General features: G+C 40.3%; 1 protein-coding gene across 1 annotated transcript in view; it reads left to right on the top strand.

Annotated features, from left to right (window-relative positions):
• Window positions 1-3,266: 3,266 nt before the first annotated feature.
• The window catches only part of GTF3C1 (general transcription factor IIIC, polypeptide 1, alpha 220kDa), a gene marked incomplete at its 5' end in the record, with an annotated part of 29,697 nt that continues 13,547 nt past the window's right edge, over window positions 3,267-19,416 (top strand). The window contains 16 exons of the mRNA XM_009866306.1: window positions 3,267-3,425; window positions 4,067-4,182; window positions 5,219-5,543; window positions 7,268-7,479; window positions 8,232-8,368; window positions 9,037-9,190; window positions 10,108-10,211; window positions 10,440-10,621; window positions 10,982-11,245; window positions 12,167-12,312; window positions 12,725-12,822; window positions 14,353-14,449; window positions 15,213-15,390; window positions 16,831-16,966; window positions 17,296-17,431; window positions 18,890-18,971. Coding sequence (XP_009864608.1) covers window positions 3,267-3,425; window positions 4,067-4,182; window positions 5,219-5,543; window positions 7,268-7,479; window positions 8,232-8,368; window positions 9,037-9,190; window positions 10,108-10,211; window positions 10,440-10,621; window positions 10,982-11,245; window positions 12,167-12,312; window positions 12,725-12,822; window positions 14,353-14,449; window positions 15,213-15,390; window positions 16,831-16,966; window positions 17,296-17,431; window positions 18,890-18,971 — 2,526 coding nt within the window. The remainder of the gene's footprint in view (window positions 3,426-4,066; window positions 4,183-5,218; window positions 5,544-7,267; window positions 7,480-8,231; window positions 8,369-9,036; window positions 9,191-10,107; window positions 10,212-10,439; window positions 10,622-10,981; window positions 11,246-12,166; window positions 12,313-12,724; window positions 12,823-14,352; window positions 14,450-15,212; window positions 15,391-16,830; window positions 16,967-17,295; window positions 17,432-18,889; window positions 18,972-19,416) is intronic.

Genomic DNA, 19,416 nt, shown 5'->3' with positions numbered 1-19,416 from the left:
TTGAAATTACGACTTTTGCTGAAAGCCATGAGAATGCAAAGTTTCTCTGGAAAGTTTCGTACCAAATTAAGAAATCAGCTTCTACAGCACTATCTTGGAATTCTTGATGTAAGCAAGATAGCCAACAACTAGTATTCAAAAAAGCCAGAGTCTGCTGAGGAATAGTTGAGTGGATAACCAGCTCTGAGTTAAACTTCAATAGGTTTGCAAGAACTGCTGGTAACTTCTAAGCATGTAGGGGAGAGACAAAGAAGAGCACAACTGCAGGAAGAAAGGGAAGAAGAGAGCAACTGCTCTCAGAAAAAGGTGCAGATAAAACATTTGCGGAGAGGCTACAGGGAATAATAATAAAAAGTGTGAGAGAGGATAGTATCGCCAATGGAATTAATGCAGTTGCTCAAGGAAATTTAAACTGTATCTTTAATCACAGAAAACTTTAGGAGGCAGATTTGCAAGGATTAGAAAGAAATAGTTCTAATAGATGAACAGTGTGGTTTTCAGAGACGTAGTGAACTAAACCATAGTGAAAAAAAGTCTAATGAACTAAACATTGCCACCTACGTAGTCTTTGTGACTAGGAGTGATTATAAAGGAAGAAGTGAAAGAGCCAGTAAAAACCTTGAGAAGATAAAAGGGAATGCCAGTTACACAGAGTTCAGTTAAAGCTCTTGATAAGACAACAAATTCTTTCAACCATTTAAAGTCTGGGGGTAGCAAATCTCTCTAGAGAAACTCTTGATGAACAAAGAGAAGCCACGACCAAAAGTAGGTACAGCATCTAGTGTGCTTCAGAGAGAAATCTCCCACATTGTACTGAATAAATAAAGGAGTTATTGAACTAACTCATTTGTCACAAAATACATAGGTCCACCTCCCTCCCATAAGAATATCAGAGGGAGTTTTGCACAGGAGAATTCATTTAAGTTCACAGTTTCAAGAAGGCAGTGGAGATCTTCAAAAATATTCTAGAACGGATCAGCATACAGTAAAATATATGGGAAAAATTATCAGTAGCTTTTTACAAAATATGTACCGTACGTTGTTAATGTATTTCTGGTTTGACAAGTGTCTCAGCATACTGTATGAGAAGGATACCTTTAGTCACACCGTCTGGCATTGTCATTGACAAAAAACTAGATTCTTTGTTATTTTGTCTTGAGTTGCTGTATTTGTCAGCACTCAGTAGCTATATTTGTTTATACCAGGTTATACTTGCTTATACTTCCTCACACGGACTTTAAATTTCAGAGGTGTTCTAACAAGCTGAACACACTTGCAAATACAACCCAAAAGACTAAACAGTAATCCTAAAAGACAATTTATAATCAGTAGTAAAACCTCACAAATCCATGTGTAATCTTGGTGACAACTCACAAGGCAGTAGATATTTCATATTTGGTCAGAGATTGCCCAATGGCAGCTGCATTTACTGCTTAAGTTTGTCATGGAAAATGCCACCTGATGAAACTTTCACTTGCATGGTAATTCCATGTTACAGATGTAAAAGCTGAAAATCCACAAAAATGCCTTAAAAAACACTAGGTATTAAACTAGGATGAATGAATAATAGCTGATTTTCATCAGAGATCAAGATAGTTTAATCTCTGGAGTTATACAGGAAAGCAGATAGAAATATGTGGGACACTGAGGATGAAGCCTGAGCATCTGCTCTGGAAAGTACATTATTGGGCAGCAGGAGCCAAAGTAAAAGGAATTGGTTTGTTTGGTTCTCGTTTTGGTTTGTTGGGGTTTTTGTGTGTTGTGATTAAGTTATTGTGAATTAACTTTGTGAGCTGGGCTTCAGTAACTGAGCGTATTTACAGAATCACAGAATTGTTAAGGCTGGAAAAGACCTCTGAGGTCATCAAGTCTAAGTTTATGCATAAAAGTCATCAGCTGAAACCTTAATGATTTCAACTGAAGCTTTCACCTGGGATTTCTCACCGCAGGGCTGTAGCAGAGAAGCAGAGGTGGCTGCAGATGTTCCCACCTACTGCTGCAGGATGAATTGGCTTCTGCTGCAGTAGCTGCTGAATCACTGCAACTTGATAAGGTGGTGAAGGACAGGAACCTAGTTCTAGCTTGCCACTTTTCTCTTAAATTGCACGGCAGGGGCTAGATGACATTGGTGGTAGCAGATCCTCCTTGGATCAAGGAGCAGGATCGCCACAGCTCTCCTGAGCTCATCTGTCCCTCTTCAATAGAGTCAGAATCACCACTAAGAGTCAGAATAGAGTCAGAATCACCACTCTTCTATCAGATCCTGGAAGGGTAAAGTAGGTGGAGAGTTCCCATAGCACAGCCAGTGCACCGTAACATATTAAGATGTGGAATTCAGTAATGTGTGAGATTTTTGTGGCTGAGGGGCAGCAGCGTGCTCTGTCCTTGCATGCAACAACCTTAGATTTTATCTCTGTTTTCACTGTGTATAATTGTAGTACATGCGTGTGTTAACAAACGTCGCCAGTCCCTAGGTGCAGAGAATAGGTGAGGACTTGAGACAGGAAATCTAGAATCTCAGCTGCTCATACATCATTGCACATAAAGCTTCCGTAATATAACTGATACCATGTGTTGTGGAATCAGCACACAAAGGCTGAGGAGAACCTCTGCTTAAAGTCAAGTGAAAATCCCACTCCTAGAATTTTTAAATCTTGGGAACTCACAGCAGCACTTGATAGAGCCCACCAACATGCCTCTGCTCTGGTTACTTGCTGTGGAAAGGCAATCTTGTATTAAAGAACAGTTTTGCAACCAGGTAGCTTATTGTATGAGTTTTGTATCTTCAGATGTACAGTTTTCTTTCATTACTTGCATTTGTAGAAAGTGAAAAATGCTTTGAATCTGGAGAAAGAAAGGAGTGGTTTTATACCCAGCGAGAGATCTCCCAGTCAGATATGTGTTCTGAAAATGTAACACTGTGGATTAGCACTTAATCCTTTTATTGATTTATTTGTGCTGTTGAAATTTCTCCGGTTATTGCAGTGTTTTCCATTCTGCTCATAAATCACTGTATTGGGCAGTCTGCGTGTCAACACAGACATGAAGGTTTGGAGCACTGCAAAAATTCAGCTAAGCAGTATTTTAAAAGATACATATGTAGAGAAAAGCTGCTGCAAACCTTTCCTGGAAATGAACAGTTGTCTTTGGTCTTTTTTTCCCCATTGTGCTGCTACTTCTTTATGCTGCTGAAAGAAATAAAATGGCTCAAGTGCGCACACACAGAGTATTTTGTTAAAAGCTGTTACTGACATTCATGTTCACAGGAACCGATGTCATGGTCCGTTGTCTTAAATTACTGAAGGAATTTCGGAAGAAAATGGAAGATTATCATGATGATGACGAGGAAGAGATCATCACGAAAGCTGTTCAGCCTGTGGATATCGTCTGCGAAAGGGATATGCTCACCCAGGCTTATGAGCTAAGTAGGTGACGTACTAAGACGTGCTAAAGACTTTTCCTTTTGCCTTCTAACTCTTTGTATGTATAAAAGAAAGGGCTCTGTTGTGGGAGTCCTTTAAGTTCTGATTACCTTTTCTGTATTGGAAGGTGTCGGTTTTTCATGGCAAAGATGAGCTTTATGTTCAGATTAGACTGAGGCTCTAGGTGGAGCCACCTGTTAACCCCTCCAGAACCTGAGAGCAGCTGTTCAGTGCCAGCCAAATAAAACAGCGTGGTAGAAACAGGATGTTGTGGTGGGATGAGGAAAGGTGATGAAGGAAACAGTATTCCTTCTTCTATTTCTTTCTCTTTCATAATGGAGAAATTAATATCTAACTGCAGAAAGCTGTCAGGGGAAAAATTCACCGCTGCTTTTCATCTGAAGCTACCGCCTTCAAATCTTATTCTGCTGGGGCACTGCTTCGTGTAAAACTGTGTTTTCTGGCAGTATTTGACTCTATGTTGTATAGGTCCATGAAAATGCCTTTAGCAGTTAATGTTAAATTTTCTATTCTGGCATATACCGTTATTGAGAGCAAATATGAATGTACATACAAATACATGTTTATATAATTCAGTCAGATTACTTCCCTGAGATATTTTCTGGTTTTCCTTTTTGAAACAGTTGAAAGTAGGGGAACCAAAGGTATTTCTCAGGCAGAAATTCGCTTGGCTATGAATGTGGGGAAGCTAGAAGCAAGGATGCTTTGTCGTCTTCTGGAGAGGTACAAAGTTGTCAAGGTAAGGTTAAAATAAAATAATTTAGATACTTACTGAAATTGGAGATACAGTTGTGGTTACTGTGGTGATATGTTAGAATAGCGTTAACCTCAAACACTGGAAACAGGAGTGATTTAATAGTTGACTGTGCAGAAGTCCTGGTAAGACTTCAGTTGAGGAAAAAGTGTATAATAGCCACTGTTGACTATAAGACAATTTCTGTTTTGCAGGATCCTCGACTGAAGGGTCTTGTCAGAGACTGTTTGTACTTTTAAAATCACTCATCTACTTGCCTTTTGAAAATACCAGTAAATCCTGGGAAAAAAAGTTACTTTTGTAGAGGTTATAGCAATTAAACTCCTTATTTCCAGATATTTCTGTTTTTTCATTTCAACCAGACAAACAAATTCAGCCCTCATTTCTTGCATGCACCCGCCCTGGCTCTTTCCACAAAGGCAGGATAGTTGCCACCTTCCCTCAATAGAGAATTTTCTAACTAAGATCTTGTATATTGGTAAAAAGTTCTGCAGAATTAAAACCAAACTATATAAATCACTGGAATACGTAAACATGCTTTTTTTTAAGTCAACCATGAAGATGAAATCTTCCCTTATTGATAGGCTAAGTGAGTTTCTAGGTACTTGAAAGCAGGTGTTGTAGTAGACAGGGCAGCAGCAATTCTACTTAAGTCTGATTCACGCTGGGAACTTCTGCAATGCAGTTATTTTGCAGAAATTTTTTCCTAAAAAAATTTGGTTTCAGTCTGAATACATACAGTTTATTCTTCTCTAGACTTTTCTACATCCCACATATTGTAGGCGTTTCATTCTAGTATGCAGGTAATGCAGATTTATTTATTTTTCAGGCATGGTATTTCTTTTTATTTCTATATGTTAAGGTTAGCGGTTTCTTATTTAGGAAAAAAAAGGAGAATAACATCATATCCTTTGATGTAAAGGAAGAACAGTCAGAAAACTTTTCTGCTGTTGATGCTGGAGAACAGACTGCAAGAGTGGAGAAGTAAGGTGGTAAAATAATGTTCCAACTATTTCCTTAGGGTTTTATGGAGGACGAAGGTCGGCAAAGGACAACAAAGTACATTTCGTACATTTTTGCAGAGGAGAGTGATTTAAACCGTCAGTTTGAGAGAGAGAAGGCTAGAAGTGAGCAGTTAGCTACAGTTACTTTGGCTCTAGTGCCAGAAGATTCCCCACCTGTGGAAGATGGGTCTCCTGGAGAAGATGATACTTTGGTCTCAGAGTCTGACAACGAAGAAGAAGGGAAGGGTGGCAAGAAGAGAGGAAAAGGTCAGAAGGCCAACTCAGGTTCCATGCTGAAATTAAGTTTCCAAGATGATACTCATCAGTCAACACCAGCGAAAGGTAGATCATGATTCTGAAATTTGGAAAGAACAGTGCATTTTTCTTATGGATCCTTTTTTAAAAAAAAAAACAAGACAAAAGTCATATGCTATTGGCTTCCATTTGTTGATAATATTTGTTTGTTCGGTTACGCTTACTTGATGATTTCAATGCTTTTTTGCTGATCGCCAATCACCGCGAGTGTGCTTCTCCATACCCCTACATCGTTTCTTCCCTTTTTCCCATGCACATGTACTGGGCTCACACAGCCGTTCAATATGCAGGTGTGGTTTTTGGTGGCCTGAAGGGCTGGAATGATTCTGCAGAGGGTCAGACCAGTTCTGAAACTGTTGCAGGGAAGGAGACAGGAGTGTGTGGCTAAAAGTGAGCCCAGTGGGGAGGCTCTGGTAGCTAGCTGTCAGGCTGGCTTGCTGAGAGAAACAGCAACCTCGAGTAAATTTTCTACCTGCCTTGGATGTTCTGTGATAAACTGACAAGGTATCTGTCATGGATTTTGTTTTTCAAACCAATTTACAGCTCAGGCTGTGCCCATCAGAGAACACCATCTTGGTAGAGCTTGAGCTGTAAAGTCATGTGCGAATCCTTCAGAAGGGATTTGAACACACTTCGCCTTTCTTGAAATATTTTATTTCTTCCTCACTAAGGAAAAAGGAGCGCTATGCGTCTCTTTCAAATGCATCATTTCATCCCATTGGATCTGTAAATGTCATCTCAGATGTGGGAAGTAGCACAGGAGTTGGCAAACCAGCCAGTTAACTTTTTTTTTTTCCCAGTTGTAACATAAAAATTCTTCCCCTTTATCAGTGAGGTTTTTTCAGTTAGAAATGCCCGGTATTGAGCCTTAGAGCCTGTGCGAAATGTATTTGTTCACGTACTGATGCAAACCTTCAAGTGGGATGAGTACAGAGTAGTACTGGCTTCTTGTCTGACACCAGATTAGCTGGTAACTAACTCCTGTCAAGCACCAATAGACTTGGGATGACTTGACCCACAACCCAGAGCCCTACTCGCCCAAGCGTGTCGTAACAAAAATGTCTTATCTTCATCATTTTCTTTAGTTACTGGAACATCGTAGTGTGAAACCTGTCAGCCTTTTGGGGACATATTTTAAAGAGGATATGGTGGTTTATTTTTTGTTTTTATCTATCTGAATGTTCCTACAACTTCTCCGATAATCTCCAAGGGAAGGAAGGAGAGCAGATCTCCATTTCTTGCGTAGATTAGTTTTGGAGTAATACTAAATCCTTGCCCTCATTCTGCTTTGAGTCAGAAAAGAACTTGAGAATCTTTGTGACAAAAACTCTCCTTTCTTCAGACAGCAGTTTCTAGATAAGCTAATCTGGCCCTTCATGGTCTTCTAAGTCTGCCTATGAAAAGGAGTCTGCATGGAAAGAATTATTTGATGACAGGGAGTTCTTCTTTTTTTTTAACTCTACTTTTGGAGGCTGAGTCCAGGCACTCACAATCAAACCACTGCTACCAGCAATGATGACAGGGAGTTCTTCTTTTTTTTTAACTTTACTTTTGGAGTCTGAGTCCAGGCACTCACGATCAAACCACTGCTACCAGCAGGGTAGAAGAATATGTGAAAAATGTAGCTTAAGGCTTTTAGGTACAGTTACCTGGGTGGTTGGGGAGAAGCCTTTTAGAAAGAGAGAGAAGCTGAACATTTGCAGGGAACTGTGAAAGCAGAACAATTACAAGAGTGTTTGCTCTTAAACCAGGCTCAAAACCAAGAACTGTGAAGTCTCAGGGGAAGAAGCTGCCTTCCCCTCAAATTGTTGAAGAGCCTGATGAGCTCCCAGACAACCTTCTGGGGGAGAGTTCTACTTCAGAAACTGTCAAGCAGGAGCCCAGTCTTTCCACCTGTGCTCATTCCACTGATGGAGATGGGGATGGGGCTGTGGTGGAGGAGGTCAGACTTGAAGACCCTAAGGTAAGATCACACATCTTAGTATTTTCTTGTTGGTACATCTCTCTGAGTCACGTTATGTACTTTTACAGCAAGACTTAAAGCTATAGGGTTTTTATTCATTTATGGGATTGTTTTCCTTTTTAAAAATTAATTTCAAAGTACATTCATATTTTGGCTGCATTATAGTTGCAAGTGAAAATTATTCCAGGAGATGGGAAGGTAGATGTCCAGACTACAGTTCTGGGTTAGTTCCCTGGTGCTCTCCAAATTCCTTGTGTTGACGTCACGTGTGTTGTCAACTAATGTCTGTGTGTGCGCACGCACGTAAGTGCTGCATGTTGGCTGGCCTTTCTCCTTTAATCCAAGAGGAACAAACGGGTTTCAACATGAAAATAGTTTAGCCTCACTGCTGCAGGACAGAGCCTGGGACAAGAAGCCTTTCTGAGAGACAAGATACGTTGGCTTGGACTGAGCACAATGTTAAGGCAGTTACCAGCTTTCTAGGCCAAAACTCTCAAGTCTAAATGGCTCAGAATGTGGGATTGGCAGAGAAAGTGCATAAATCTCTGCATCTGAGTGCATGGAAATCTTAGTTTCTGCCTTGATTCCTTGCCTGTGAAGGAGAGATAAAAGATAATCCCCATCTGACTACTTTGTTACAAATAAATACATCAAAACTCTGAATTCCTCTGATGTTACTGTGTCAGGAACCAACGTTAGGCTGCAGACATTGAATAGTTCATGTGAAATTTTTTTGTTCTATGCACTAGAAGACGTGTGGCCAAAAGAAGGAAAAGCGTTCCAAAGCTACAGCAGTGGAGAGATCTCATGAAACATACAGGCTGCTGAAGCGCCGAAATCTCATTGTGGAAGCTGTTCGAAACCTCCGGCTGATCGAAAGCTTGTTCACGTGAGTCCATCTGAAAAGAGCGTACTGGGGACCTGAGGGATTTTGGTAGTAGGAGCGCTCCTTTAACAAGCAGTCTGCATGCTTATTCCATTGCTGGCTTTTCTCATCCCTGGTGGCACTACATGCTGTAACGTTGGAGAGGATGGCACATGGAAGGTTTGGAGGGGTTGCAGTTATACTGAATCTTTAGAATGAATCATCTGTTTGGAAACAATAAGAGTTCTCTGCAGATAATTACACGAGGGAAGACGTGAGCTGGCTTCAGGTGATAGAATATGTGTCTCTCTGTTGTGAATGTGTGTGTAGTTTCTGAGCTCTGAGTGCCACAAAGTAAACTCCTTCTGCCCCAAGCAGAACTGAGCCCACAAGGGGAAACATAAACTGCCTATGTTTAACTGCCACTTAAGAAAAGCTCTAGGTTTTCCGGACCTTTGGGAGGCTGTAGCCAAACACAGGTAAATCTGGCATTTAGAGTTTGCTGTCATCAACACAGCAGTCCTCGTGTAAAAATAATAAGCTTGATTACAAAGGAAATACAGCTGAAGTTTAAAGCCAAGTTACCAGTTATTTACAGCAAAGAAGGGGCAGAACCATTCACCCCATGTGCTGCTTAAGCACAGCAATGTTCCTGACTGCCTAAAATGCAAGGTATTTTTTGCATCTTTTAGGTTTCAGAAAATGGTCATGGATCAAGAGAAGCAAGAAGGTGTCTCCACTAAATGCTGCAAAAAGTCTATCGTGCGACTGGTGCAGAAGCTGGCACAAGAAGGACTTCTCAGAGTCTATCGTACTACGGTCATTCAAGACGGCATTAGTAAAAAGGTGACTGTACAAACCCCTGGCAGTAGAAGCAGCATTTCTCACAACCTTCTGATTTAGTTTTCAGCCTGAAAAATACAGATGACTTCACTTTTTGTATAGCAGAACCCACAGCTGAGCTGCCCAGGAGCTACATGTCTCAAACCAAGCTTACCGTGAAAACCAGATTAGTGCTTTCAATTATTGTGCTGCACATAATTGCGCAACCAGGGAGTAGTCTAGAGATCAAAGTCTCTGAATCTTCCTTCTGAGAGGTGCTGCTGCTTATCAGTTATGCAATTCTTGGTTCTCTCCCTGCACTGTCAGGCCACAATACAATTCTATTTAATCCCCTTTTGAAAGCCAGTAGTATATGAGAAATACAAGTTAGCTTCCGAGTAGAAATTCACAGAAAGTGATTTTTTTTTTTTTTTAACCAAAATCCACTGTTACTGAGGTTTATGGAAGTAAAATGTCTGTAGCTGTAAAGCTGACAATTGCCATTGTAACTCTAGTGTGTGAAGTGTTCATAAACAGGGAGACAATCTATTGAAAATTATCTGCTGCACAATTACTGTAGAGCACATAAGAAATTTTACTGATTGGAATAGTGTGTGTACTTTCAGCAACAATAAGTATTAGTTTGGTCTTGTGAGGTGCAGCTTTTCATTTATCCCTTTCAGCGTAATATTTACGGGTTTGTAGAAATATTAACTGCGTATTGGTACAGAGGGCACATGGCCTGGCCTCTTGCTTAATACAAACTAGCAACAGGAGTTTCGATCCAAAAATGTTAACGTGCTGTGAATTTTTAAGTCTTCCTAGGATTCAGCCATTGTGGCTCCTGTTATTTAACTGCATGTTAATATCTGATAATTTATGCAGCTGATTAAGAGCCAGTATCTCCATAAATACCTTTTGTTTTCTGCTGCTTTGAACAGGTGGAGTTTGTTGTGCATCCTTCGGTGAGTCCCAATGATCCCCTTGTAAAAAGTGCCATCGAGCAGGTGCGTTTCCGAATCTCCAGTTCCAGCACTGCAAACAGGCAAGTTGCAATAACGGTTTGGATGGCTTGTGGGGAACTCATCTAGTTCATGCAAAAATGTGCAGAGGAAATAAATGTAAAGTAAGCAGAAGAAAAATCTCTTCCTTAACAACAGGGAAATGGAAGCGCAAAGCAGAAGCAAGAGGCTGAATAACTCTCGAAGTCAGGAAAGAAGAGGAACTGAACTCTGCTTCATTTTGACCTAATTGCTGTGTGGTTTTAATACAGGATTAAAGTTCCCCAGACACCAACGTCCCAGGACCATGCCAAGGAAGAAAACCCGGGGCAAGAGGCAGTTCCTGATTCAGGAGAAATGCAAGAAAGTTCATGTAAAGCTGGTAATATTCGGGAAAGAAAGACTGATGAAAAAATGGGCATAACACAGCTGAAGAACTACAAACCTGTTATAGGTACAGCGAACTGGTTTAGTTCTGCCATCTTTCGCTTTCCCACTTACTGTTAATAATCGCTTTCAGATGTCAGGCTCTTCTAAGATACAATTGCTTTTTTTCTTTTATAGAATTAAAAATGGGTTTATGTTAAAGCAATCTAGCTAATGTTTTCTTAGCTGCTTATATTTTTTTACAGTCATGAGCTGCAGTATTTGCAGTCACTACTTCTTTACTGCTTGTAACTTAATATTAGTATCTTATATTTCCTTTCAACTGCCCATCTTTCTAGTTTTCTTCACATCAGTTTTGCAGAGGTAACTATTTCTCCTGTTCTAATCCTCTTTTTGTTTCTGTTTGATATTTAATATTCCCTCTCAGTTCCAGGACTTGGGCGTTCCCTTGGCTTTCTTCCCAAAATGCCCCGTTTAAGAATAGTCCACATGTTCCTCTGGTACTTAATTTATGGGCACCCTTTAAATGGAACACAGCAAAAAGAAGGCAGTGACGGTGAGCAAAAAGGGCCAGATGTGGATGCAGCTGTGCTTGAAGCGCAACCAGATGGGACTGTAGAAATTATAACAACTGTGGTGAATCCTGAAATCTCTGGGCAGGAGACTGACATCGAGTTGTCCAATCAAACAGGTGGGAAATGGCACATCCTGGCTTTTGTACAGACTTGGCTGTGGTTCGGTGTAGTATTTCCAAAACTGTTTGACAATATGATTTTAATGAAAACGTTTTAATATAGGAACACAAATGCTTGAAAAAATATTCAGATATTATCAGTGGCTTGTTCTCAGATTGAGATACAGGGCAATGTTCTGGATAGTGAAATAAAGTAGGTCCACGTCTTGGATGATAAAAAGCTGGAAAGTTTGCTAGTAAGTCAGAGAGCAGGATTTGAATTCAGAATAATCTTGAATAAATTTGGAGAAATGGTTTAGATTCAGTAGGGATAGATCTACACTGAAGCCCTAGCTACATAATTGCTGCTTAAACGAACTTAGGAAATGTTGCCACCTTCTATTTCTTTTACGAAAAGAAGTTTTAGTAAGGAGGGCAGGATACATGACTTCCAAAGTGAAAAAGGATGCTAGAGGTGGTTGATAATCTGTTCTCCATGGTCTTGGGTGTAGAAAAAGAAATAATTTGGTATCCAGAAGATTTTTTTTATTTTTTTTAAATATGCTGATAGTTAAGTCTTGGAACAGTGTATCTTAGTGAATATTAGTCTTATGAAGGTAGTGTAAGAGCCACCTTCGTACTTCAGAACATAAAAATTCATTATATTTGTTGCTTTCAGGCATCCTCTGAAATGTCTGTATAAGCTAAGAAAAAAGGACAGATTTCTTATTAGTATGCTTAAATGTGCTTTTCAAGAGTCCCCACCAACTGAAAAAAACCACCTGTAAAAGTCCACTTCAACAAAGATTGAAAATCAAAGGCTTAGATTTCCAGATTATGAACTGCCAAATGTGTTCTGCTTGAACACTCCCAGTAGAACCATTAGTCCAACCATGAGGTTTGTCGTGTCGGAATCTAAGTCAGTCTTCTCGTTGCCAGTGTACGTGGATGACACGTCGTGGATGCGCTATGTGCCCCCTCTCCCAGTTCACACAGAGTTTGGATCTGGTTGGGCTCTGGTCAGTGACATTCTTCTCTCCTTGCCTCTCTCGCTCTTTGTTCAGATAGTACAAGTCAGCTACAAGGTACAGTAGTTTTTTGGTTTTACATTTGTTTACTTTAAAGTCTGATAATGTCAACTGGATCTATAAGCAGTAACAAATATCCTCGTGGTGTACTTTAACAGAACTAGCAGTTGGAGAGTAGATGCTTCAGTTCTTGATAGTTTCTTTTACTGAAGTTAGTTGCCTTTACAGCCACACTGAAAAAATGTACAGCATGGTAATAGTGCAAATTTTTAAGCTACTATTTTGCAAAGAGCTTTTTACAATCTCACTGAATCTTCTGCCTCGTTAACACGAGTAACATTTAAGCATTTTACAAAAGCTGCAATGTTTACTTAGAAAATATTTCAGTAGACAGTTCTGGTAGCAAAGCTTGATACTCTGAAGGATAAGTTATATTTCACATTTTGATTAACTTATGAAATAATTCTAGGTGGACGGTCTGGAATGTTTTTTAAATGATCCACTAAGAAAGCACATTCTGATCAGATTTCTTCCAAGGTCAGTCCGACAGCAGCTTCTCTACAAAAGGTAAGCAGATGAGTCAAAGTAAATGGCTCTAGGGAGGAAACAACGGTGGTTTTCTCAGTTAGTTCCTGTTTGACTCAAGGAGAACTTTGTTACTTAAGACAAGGATCATCAATCTTCTAAGGATAGCGTGCCAAATTGTATTTTTCTCTCCCAAGTAAAAGGTAATAAGAAACTAATAAACAATATTCATGCATGCTGTCAGGCAGTGTTTGAGAGCTGGGAGGTTCTGTCCTTCATAACTCATCAGCAGGATGTTACTTCTGTATAAAACACACTCCTGACTGCTGCTAAATTCGGAATTTAATAGAGTCTAAATGGTGCTGTCCTTCATAAATCTTTCAGAAGATGCCACACTTCGCAATTCCTGCCTCATACATACCATTCAATTTCTGCTCATGCTCCCAGTGGCACGTCTGCCATTGTTTGTCATTCCTCATCTAGGAGATTTAAAAATTGAGGTTGGACCAAAGATAGGAAGGGAAAGCAACAGTAAGGGGGAGTGATTTGAATATGTGGAATCAGCAGCACCCCAGAAAGTTAACGGCATGGGTTTGGACGGTTAGAGACTCACGCAACACTGTGCAAACCTGCAGCCGTGTCACTGGGGAGCGAATGGTGCTAGACAGCATCAGCTGTCGGGGCTCAGGGTCAGCTCGGGTTTGCAGTCCCTAACCTATTACTTGCTAAACCACAGTAATGAGGAAACTGGATTTGTGGTGTTGCCTGAAGTCTGCAGGCTCCATCTGACAGGTTTATACAAAAGGATGTGACATATAACCAAGTTGTGTCTTTACCCGGCCAGTCACCAACCCTTCTAACTCGGCCGAATTTGCTTCAGTCTTTCTGGGCTTGTCAAGTGATCTTGCTGAGCCCCATAGAAAACTCCTGCCAATATATAATTCCCATTTAATCGCACACACCTTAGTGAGTTAAATGTGGGCAAAGCTGAATTTTTTACAAATTCTCTGTCAGAGACTAGATCTTGCAAAACTTTCCTGCAACTTCCAGAATATTGCCATATAAGTAGATATGCAGCATGGGAAATGTTGCACCTTTTGTTCTGCCAAATCTATAAGCAACTGAAAGCAGTTTCTTGGAGCAGAAATTCTAAGCAACCTTAACTGCAAGGATCATTGCCCAGTTCTTTATATGCACACATGTGAAGTTTTATCAGCCTATATTTAGCAGTTGTACTTTCTTACTCGTGTCATCTTTTCATAACATGAAATTGTCTGCATATCTGCTGGTGTTCTGACCTTATTTCGCTTATTTTTACATATGGTGTTTCTGGCTAATGTTGTTCTTTGCTAGCAAAATTTTAGTATTTGGCTAAAATACTGTGTTTAGAGGAAAGGAAATTTGGAGCTTTGGGGTATTTCATTTTTTCCATAGGCTGACAGTTCAAAGAAAGTATTATAAAATCCAGGGCTTTCTCCAGCTTCAGGTTGCTGCATGGAAATGGCATGTTTTCTGGTATCATTGTTAATGTTTTCACAAGCACTAAATGTAACACTCCTAATATTGCTGCAGGAGGTACATCTTTTCAGTGGTAGAAAGCCTTCAAAGATTATGTTATATGGGACTGATACAGTTTGGCCCAACAGAGAAGTTCCAAGACAAAGACCAGGTAATTTTAAAAAAAATTTAGCTATTATTCTTCATGTTATTCATCCAGTGAAACAAATGCAAGATTTGGGTTTTGTAATTACCAAAAGTAGTTACGTAAAAAAATGATGTTTCAGGTGTATATGCAAACTTCCGGATTCAAGTGATGTATCATAAGTTGTGCAAGTAATTTTTGCCTCTTTATCCGGAAAGACAGAGATGTGTGATGCTGGATGTTGCACACAATAATGATCTGGGAGGTTTGAGGCTGGCAGCACTTTATGAAAAATGAGCGTGCCACATTCTGTTCCATCAAGGTGTTAAGCACTGGATGTCTGACACAGAATAAAGTCCCTGATCAGAGGAAAATAATGACATTTGTACGTATCTTTTTATAAACAGAGAGCACATGCAAAGGAGAAGGCAGTCCTGACACGTACTCCATGAGGATGAGAAAGATAATTAGGCCCAAAAGGCATCTGTTCACATCCTGAGTGAGAGCTTGTAGAAGGTGGTCACTCTTTGTGGAAACTTGGAATATCCTGTGCACGAGAGGGGAAAGAAATTTCTAAATCTAGAAGTGAAATTTCTGGATGGCTGACAAGGGAACTTTGGGAATATGATGCAATAGGGTGGGGATGGGTGTGTCCTCTACCAGAGTACTGGCTCACCACAGCAAAGACTGAGAAGATGCTAAACAGTCCTACAACAGATTGTGTGTCCTGTAGATTAGGCAGTTTCAATTACTTTTTACCTACCAGCCTGAAACATACTGTACTCAACAGGTCTTTGTGTATATGAAGAGAAATGCTGTGATCGTTGATACCACGATCTGTGACCCCCACTATAACCTGGTTCAAAGCAGCCGCCCGTTTGAGAAACGCTGGTATGTTCTGAACAGCATGCAGGACGTGGAGAACTTCTGGTTTGATCTGCAGTGTGTTTGCCTTAACACACCCTTGGGTATGCTATAACCATACATTCCTATCACCTTGACTGGTTACGCTCTTCATACCACAGTTCCTCCTCCGCCTCCCTTAAAACTTGAGGCAGGCTCTGTTTCGTCACTTGTAATGTTTTGTTTTCTTGGCTGGTCTCATTGTGCATCAACTAAATCTAGAAGTTCTGTCCATATAATTCTGTGAAGGAGATCCAAGAAACAGAACTGTACGCTTGAAATTTTCAGAACAGCGTTAAAGGAAAAACATTGCTGTCCTGTCAGAACTATTAAATTTGGTAGTAGCCCTATTAAAATCTTAATCCAGTTGTGAAGAAGCCCAGTTGAATATAGATACCAGTCTATTTTCACCATAACACTCTACCAGTTTAAACAGAGATTCCTTCCCCTTGGAAAGATGTTGTATAAACCTTCTAAGAGATAGCCTGAGTGAGATGAGAAGTTAAATAAGTTTATGCACCCCAGGGTTTTTTTGTCTGTATTTGTTTGGTCCTTTTACATTTTTAAATAGGATGTACAGCTACAAGTATATGTGATTTAAAAAAAAAAACAAATGGGGTGAGAGATTTCTCCTGAAACCCTAGGCAACACTGTTCTGTATTTCTGTAATTTAATGAGCCTGGTAAAAGGATCCATTTGTAATTTCGTCTTACTTATGCCTTGAAGCAGCTACGTGCAAAAGGCTCCTTACACATTGGTCAGCTCGTTGCATGCTTGTGATTGTTGCAGCTTTTGCAGGCTAGTCAGACCATGATTACTTTTAGCCCCTAAATATGGGAATGGTATTGTTTCACCAGTCTGCATGTTGATGGAAGCCTTATTGTGTTCCAGCTTAGCATTTGCCATGTTGAGCCGTGAGGGGAGAATCGCTCTGTGCTGGACTTAAATTCATACTGAGCGTCTGGATCAGACGCCTGCTTGACATCCCGTCCTGCCCGCTTGCCTCTGTAGTGTGGGCAGCCAAGCAGCAGTAGTGAGCCAGAAATTGGGTTTTCTTCCTACCTGTGAGTTGTGCTACTATAAAACCATGACGTGACTCCTCTGCTGTATCCTAAACAACACCGAGGTGTCAGACATGCAAAACATGCACACTGTGTTTCAGCAGTCGCAACCTGCCGCATCGTTTCTTGAGGATTGTTGCTGCATTTGGGTATCTGAAAGCCTGTGATCCATACCTAGAATATCAGTCAACTGCTGATTTTTTTTCCATGTAGAGAGTACCAGCGTGCCATTTCTTCTGCCCTGAATACAACTTGGCACAAGTTAGTGCCTTGTACTGCAAATTAGTTGGAACACCATTAGCCTCTGTACAAAGGTAGAATGTTTTAATGAGAAGAGGTAAAAATATTAGTACTGTTTGGGAGCTTTAGTTTGCCATAGCAGAGTGGATTGAAAAGGAGTTGCTGTCTTCTCATGCTGATAGTCAAACCTGTTTGTATGTCTAGGGGTTGTCCGCGGCCCTCGTTCAAAGAGAAGTAATCTTCAAGGGGAGGAGACTGCACTAGATGTAGAAATGGAACAAGAGTCAGCAGTGGATAAACACAATCTGGAACGGAAGTGTGCAATGTTGGAATATACCACGTATGTTGTCTTCATCCTTCTTTTGTTGACGGAAGAAAGTGGGCATAAAGAACTGGTCTTGAGGTCGCTGCTCAGTAACAAGTGCAATTAAGACTCCAGCAGTTCACTTGCAATTAAGACTCCAGCGGTTCACACTGTTGTGCGGTTGTTTGTTATTCAGAGGCTATCTGGTAAATAAAGATGTGTAGCTTACAAGTAACTTGTCTGCCAAGCAGGTTTTCATGCTAGAGGAATGGGAAAAAGAGATTCAGATTTCTTTCCAAAGTAGCAGATGTGTGTTGTGAAAGTTTTGAGGAAAACACCATGTCTTTTGTTAAATTTTCTCTTAGAGGCAGCCGAGAGGTGGTTGATGATGGAACTATCCCTGGAGATGGGTTAGGAGCTGCAGGCCTGGATTCCAGCTTTTATGCGCATCTAAAACGCAATTGGATCTGGACAAGCTACATCATCAATAAGAGTAGGAAGGTGGGTATTTTAAAATTTATATACTATAGTGACCTTTGCAAATGTTAATATTCTTAAGGTTGAGATACTGATAGCAAAACATTGCTCCTTGTGTACTTTCTTGGGCATGTGTCTCAGGCTTTGCATCACTGGGAAGAAATGAATGGTAGGATTTAGCATGTGGCCAAGTGTGGTAAATCTTGGTGCTGAAGTGAATGAAAGAAGTGGACGCTGGTTTTATCTGAAGTGAATTTAATAATGCATTCAACCAAAGGAGAAATAGTTTATTAAGCAAGCAATTTAGATTACTCTAGTGGGGCCTCTTGCCCTTCTGAAATGTAGAGGTTGTCAGATGAAAACGGACACATCCAGAACAAGGAAATCCACACATCAAAAAACAACTCCTGGGAAGCCCAACACAGGCAAGTAAGTGTGACCATCCCAGTTCTGGCTGCTGTCCTGTGTCCAGTGGTTGCCAATAAAGACTTGTGGGGAAGGCTGTAAGAGCAGGGTAGATGTATAACGGTATTTCCTCAGACTCATCTCCCAGCTGTTTCAAGTTTCCCAGCAAGTTTGTTTCAAGGACATTCTGAACTTGAGCGTGATATTTCAAAGCCTCTAATAGCTTTTTCTTCTAGTATTAGTTTGTCCAGTTGTTTTTTTGGACATGTGTAAATCCTTCGTATCCACATCTCATGGAGCAACATGTTTCAAAGTCCTACTATGTGCCACCACTCCCATTTGATGGTTTCTGCTCTCTAATAATTGCAGTACTTAGGGAGGCTGGGAAAAATATCATTCTCCGTTACCCTTTCTGTTTCACTTGATTTTATAAACATCTCTCATGTTCCCTGTTACCTCTTTTTAAAGACTGGCATCTACTAGATTACTTAACTGTTCCCAGCATGGAACCTCTTCTGCCTTCGATCATTCTTGTTCCCTTTCTTTTAACCTGTTCTAGATTAACTATATCCTTTTTAAGGTAAAAGTGGAGTCACAGAGTGCATTGAGGCTGTGGGCAAATGTGGATTTTTATAGCTGCATAGCGTTGCTCTTCTTTCCTAAGAATTCCTTACATTTGTTTTGCTTTTGGACCATTACCAAGCATTGAACAGGTACTTTCACAGAACTGTCAGCAAATTAAAAAGTACTATTTTACAGAAAATTCTGCTCAGCCTCTGTAGCAGTGAAAAGAATCAAGCATTTCTTTTCCAGTGATGACTTCTTTTAAACTTGAGATTTGATGAACTTCTGACCTTCATGATCTAGTGGTCATTGCAGCATGATTTAAGAAGAGCTCTAAAACCGTGCAAATATGTGATAGTAGTAAGACAAATTAATTCTTCACTGTAGCCAGGGATCTTTTCCTTTACACTGAAAACTTATTTCTGACATGACTCAAAGTATATAATGTATAGTGATGTTAAAACCAGTGCACTCCTTTTGCATATCACCTTTTTGAAAGCTGTGTTGTCTTAGGAAAGTACAATTCCTGAGAACGGACTGACAGTGAGACTCCAAACCTTCTTAACAAAGCACCCCCTTCCGCTCAGTACTGGAGGTAAGGTGGGGATGCTGGTGGTGGGGTCTGTAACTGTGTTGTAGCGGTTACTGTCTTTGTCAAACCCAGTGTGGAGGTTGTGGGTTGTTCTTGTCTCCTTATGGTTATCTAGGATGCCTCTGGGGCAGTAAAATAGATCAATAACTTCCTTCCCTATTTCTAAATATATGGAATAGTAATTTTTTTATCTGCTATTGATGAAACAAGTTGTTCCTGTCTCCTTACAATGATCTAGGATGCTTCTGGGGTAGCAAAATAGATATGTAAGTAATTTTCTATAGAACAATAATTTTTATCCTTTGTAATTTCTGGTGTGCAGTTTGCAGAAAGTCTAGAGGGAACAATGGTTTATATGAGTAGGCACTGTTAAAATTGCATAGCCTAACGTTTAAGCTGAGGAGGAGGAAATGCTTCAGGTTGAATAAAAAACTTCAGCTCAGTTCCC

Source organism: Apaloderma vittatum, unplaced genomic scaffold, assembly GCF_000703405.1.
Source record: "Apaloderma vittatum isolate BGI_N311 unplaced genomic scaffold, ASM70340v1 scaffold20133, whole genome shotgun sequence".
NCBI classification, from domain to species: domain Eukaryota; kingdom Metazoa; phylum Chordata; class Aves; order Trogoniformes; family Trogonidae; genus Apaloderma; species Apaloderma vittatum.
The sequence above is the reverse complement of the archived record's forward strand: the minus strand, read 5'-3'. Positions and strand labels throughout refer to the sequence as shown.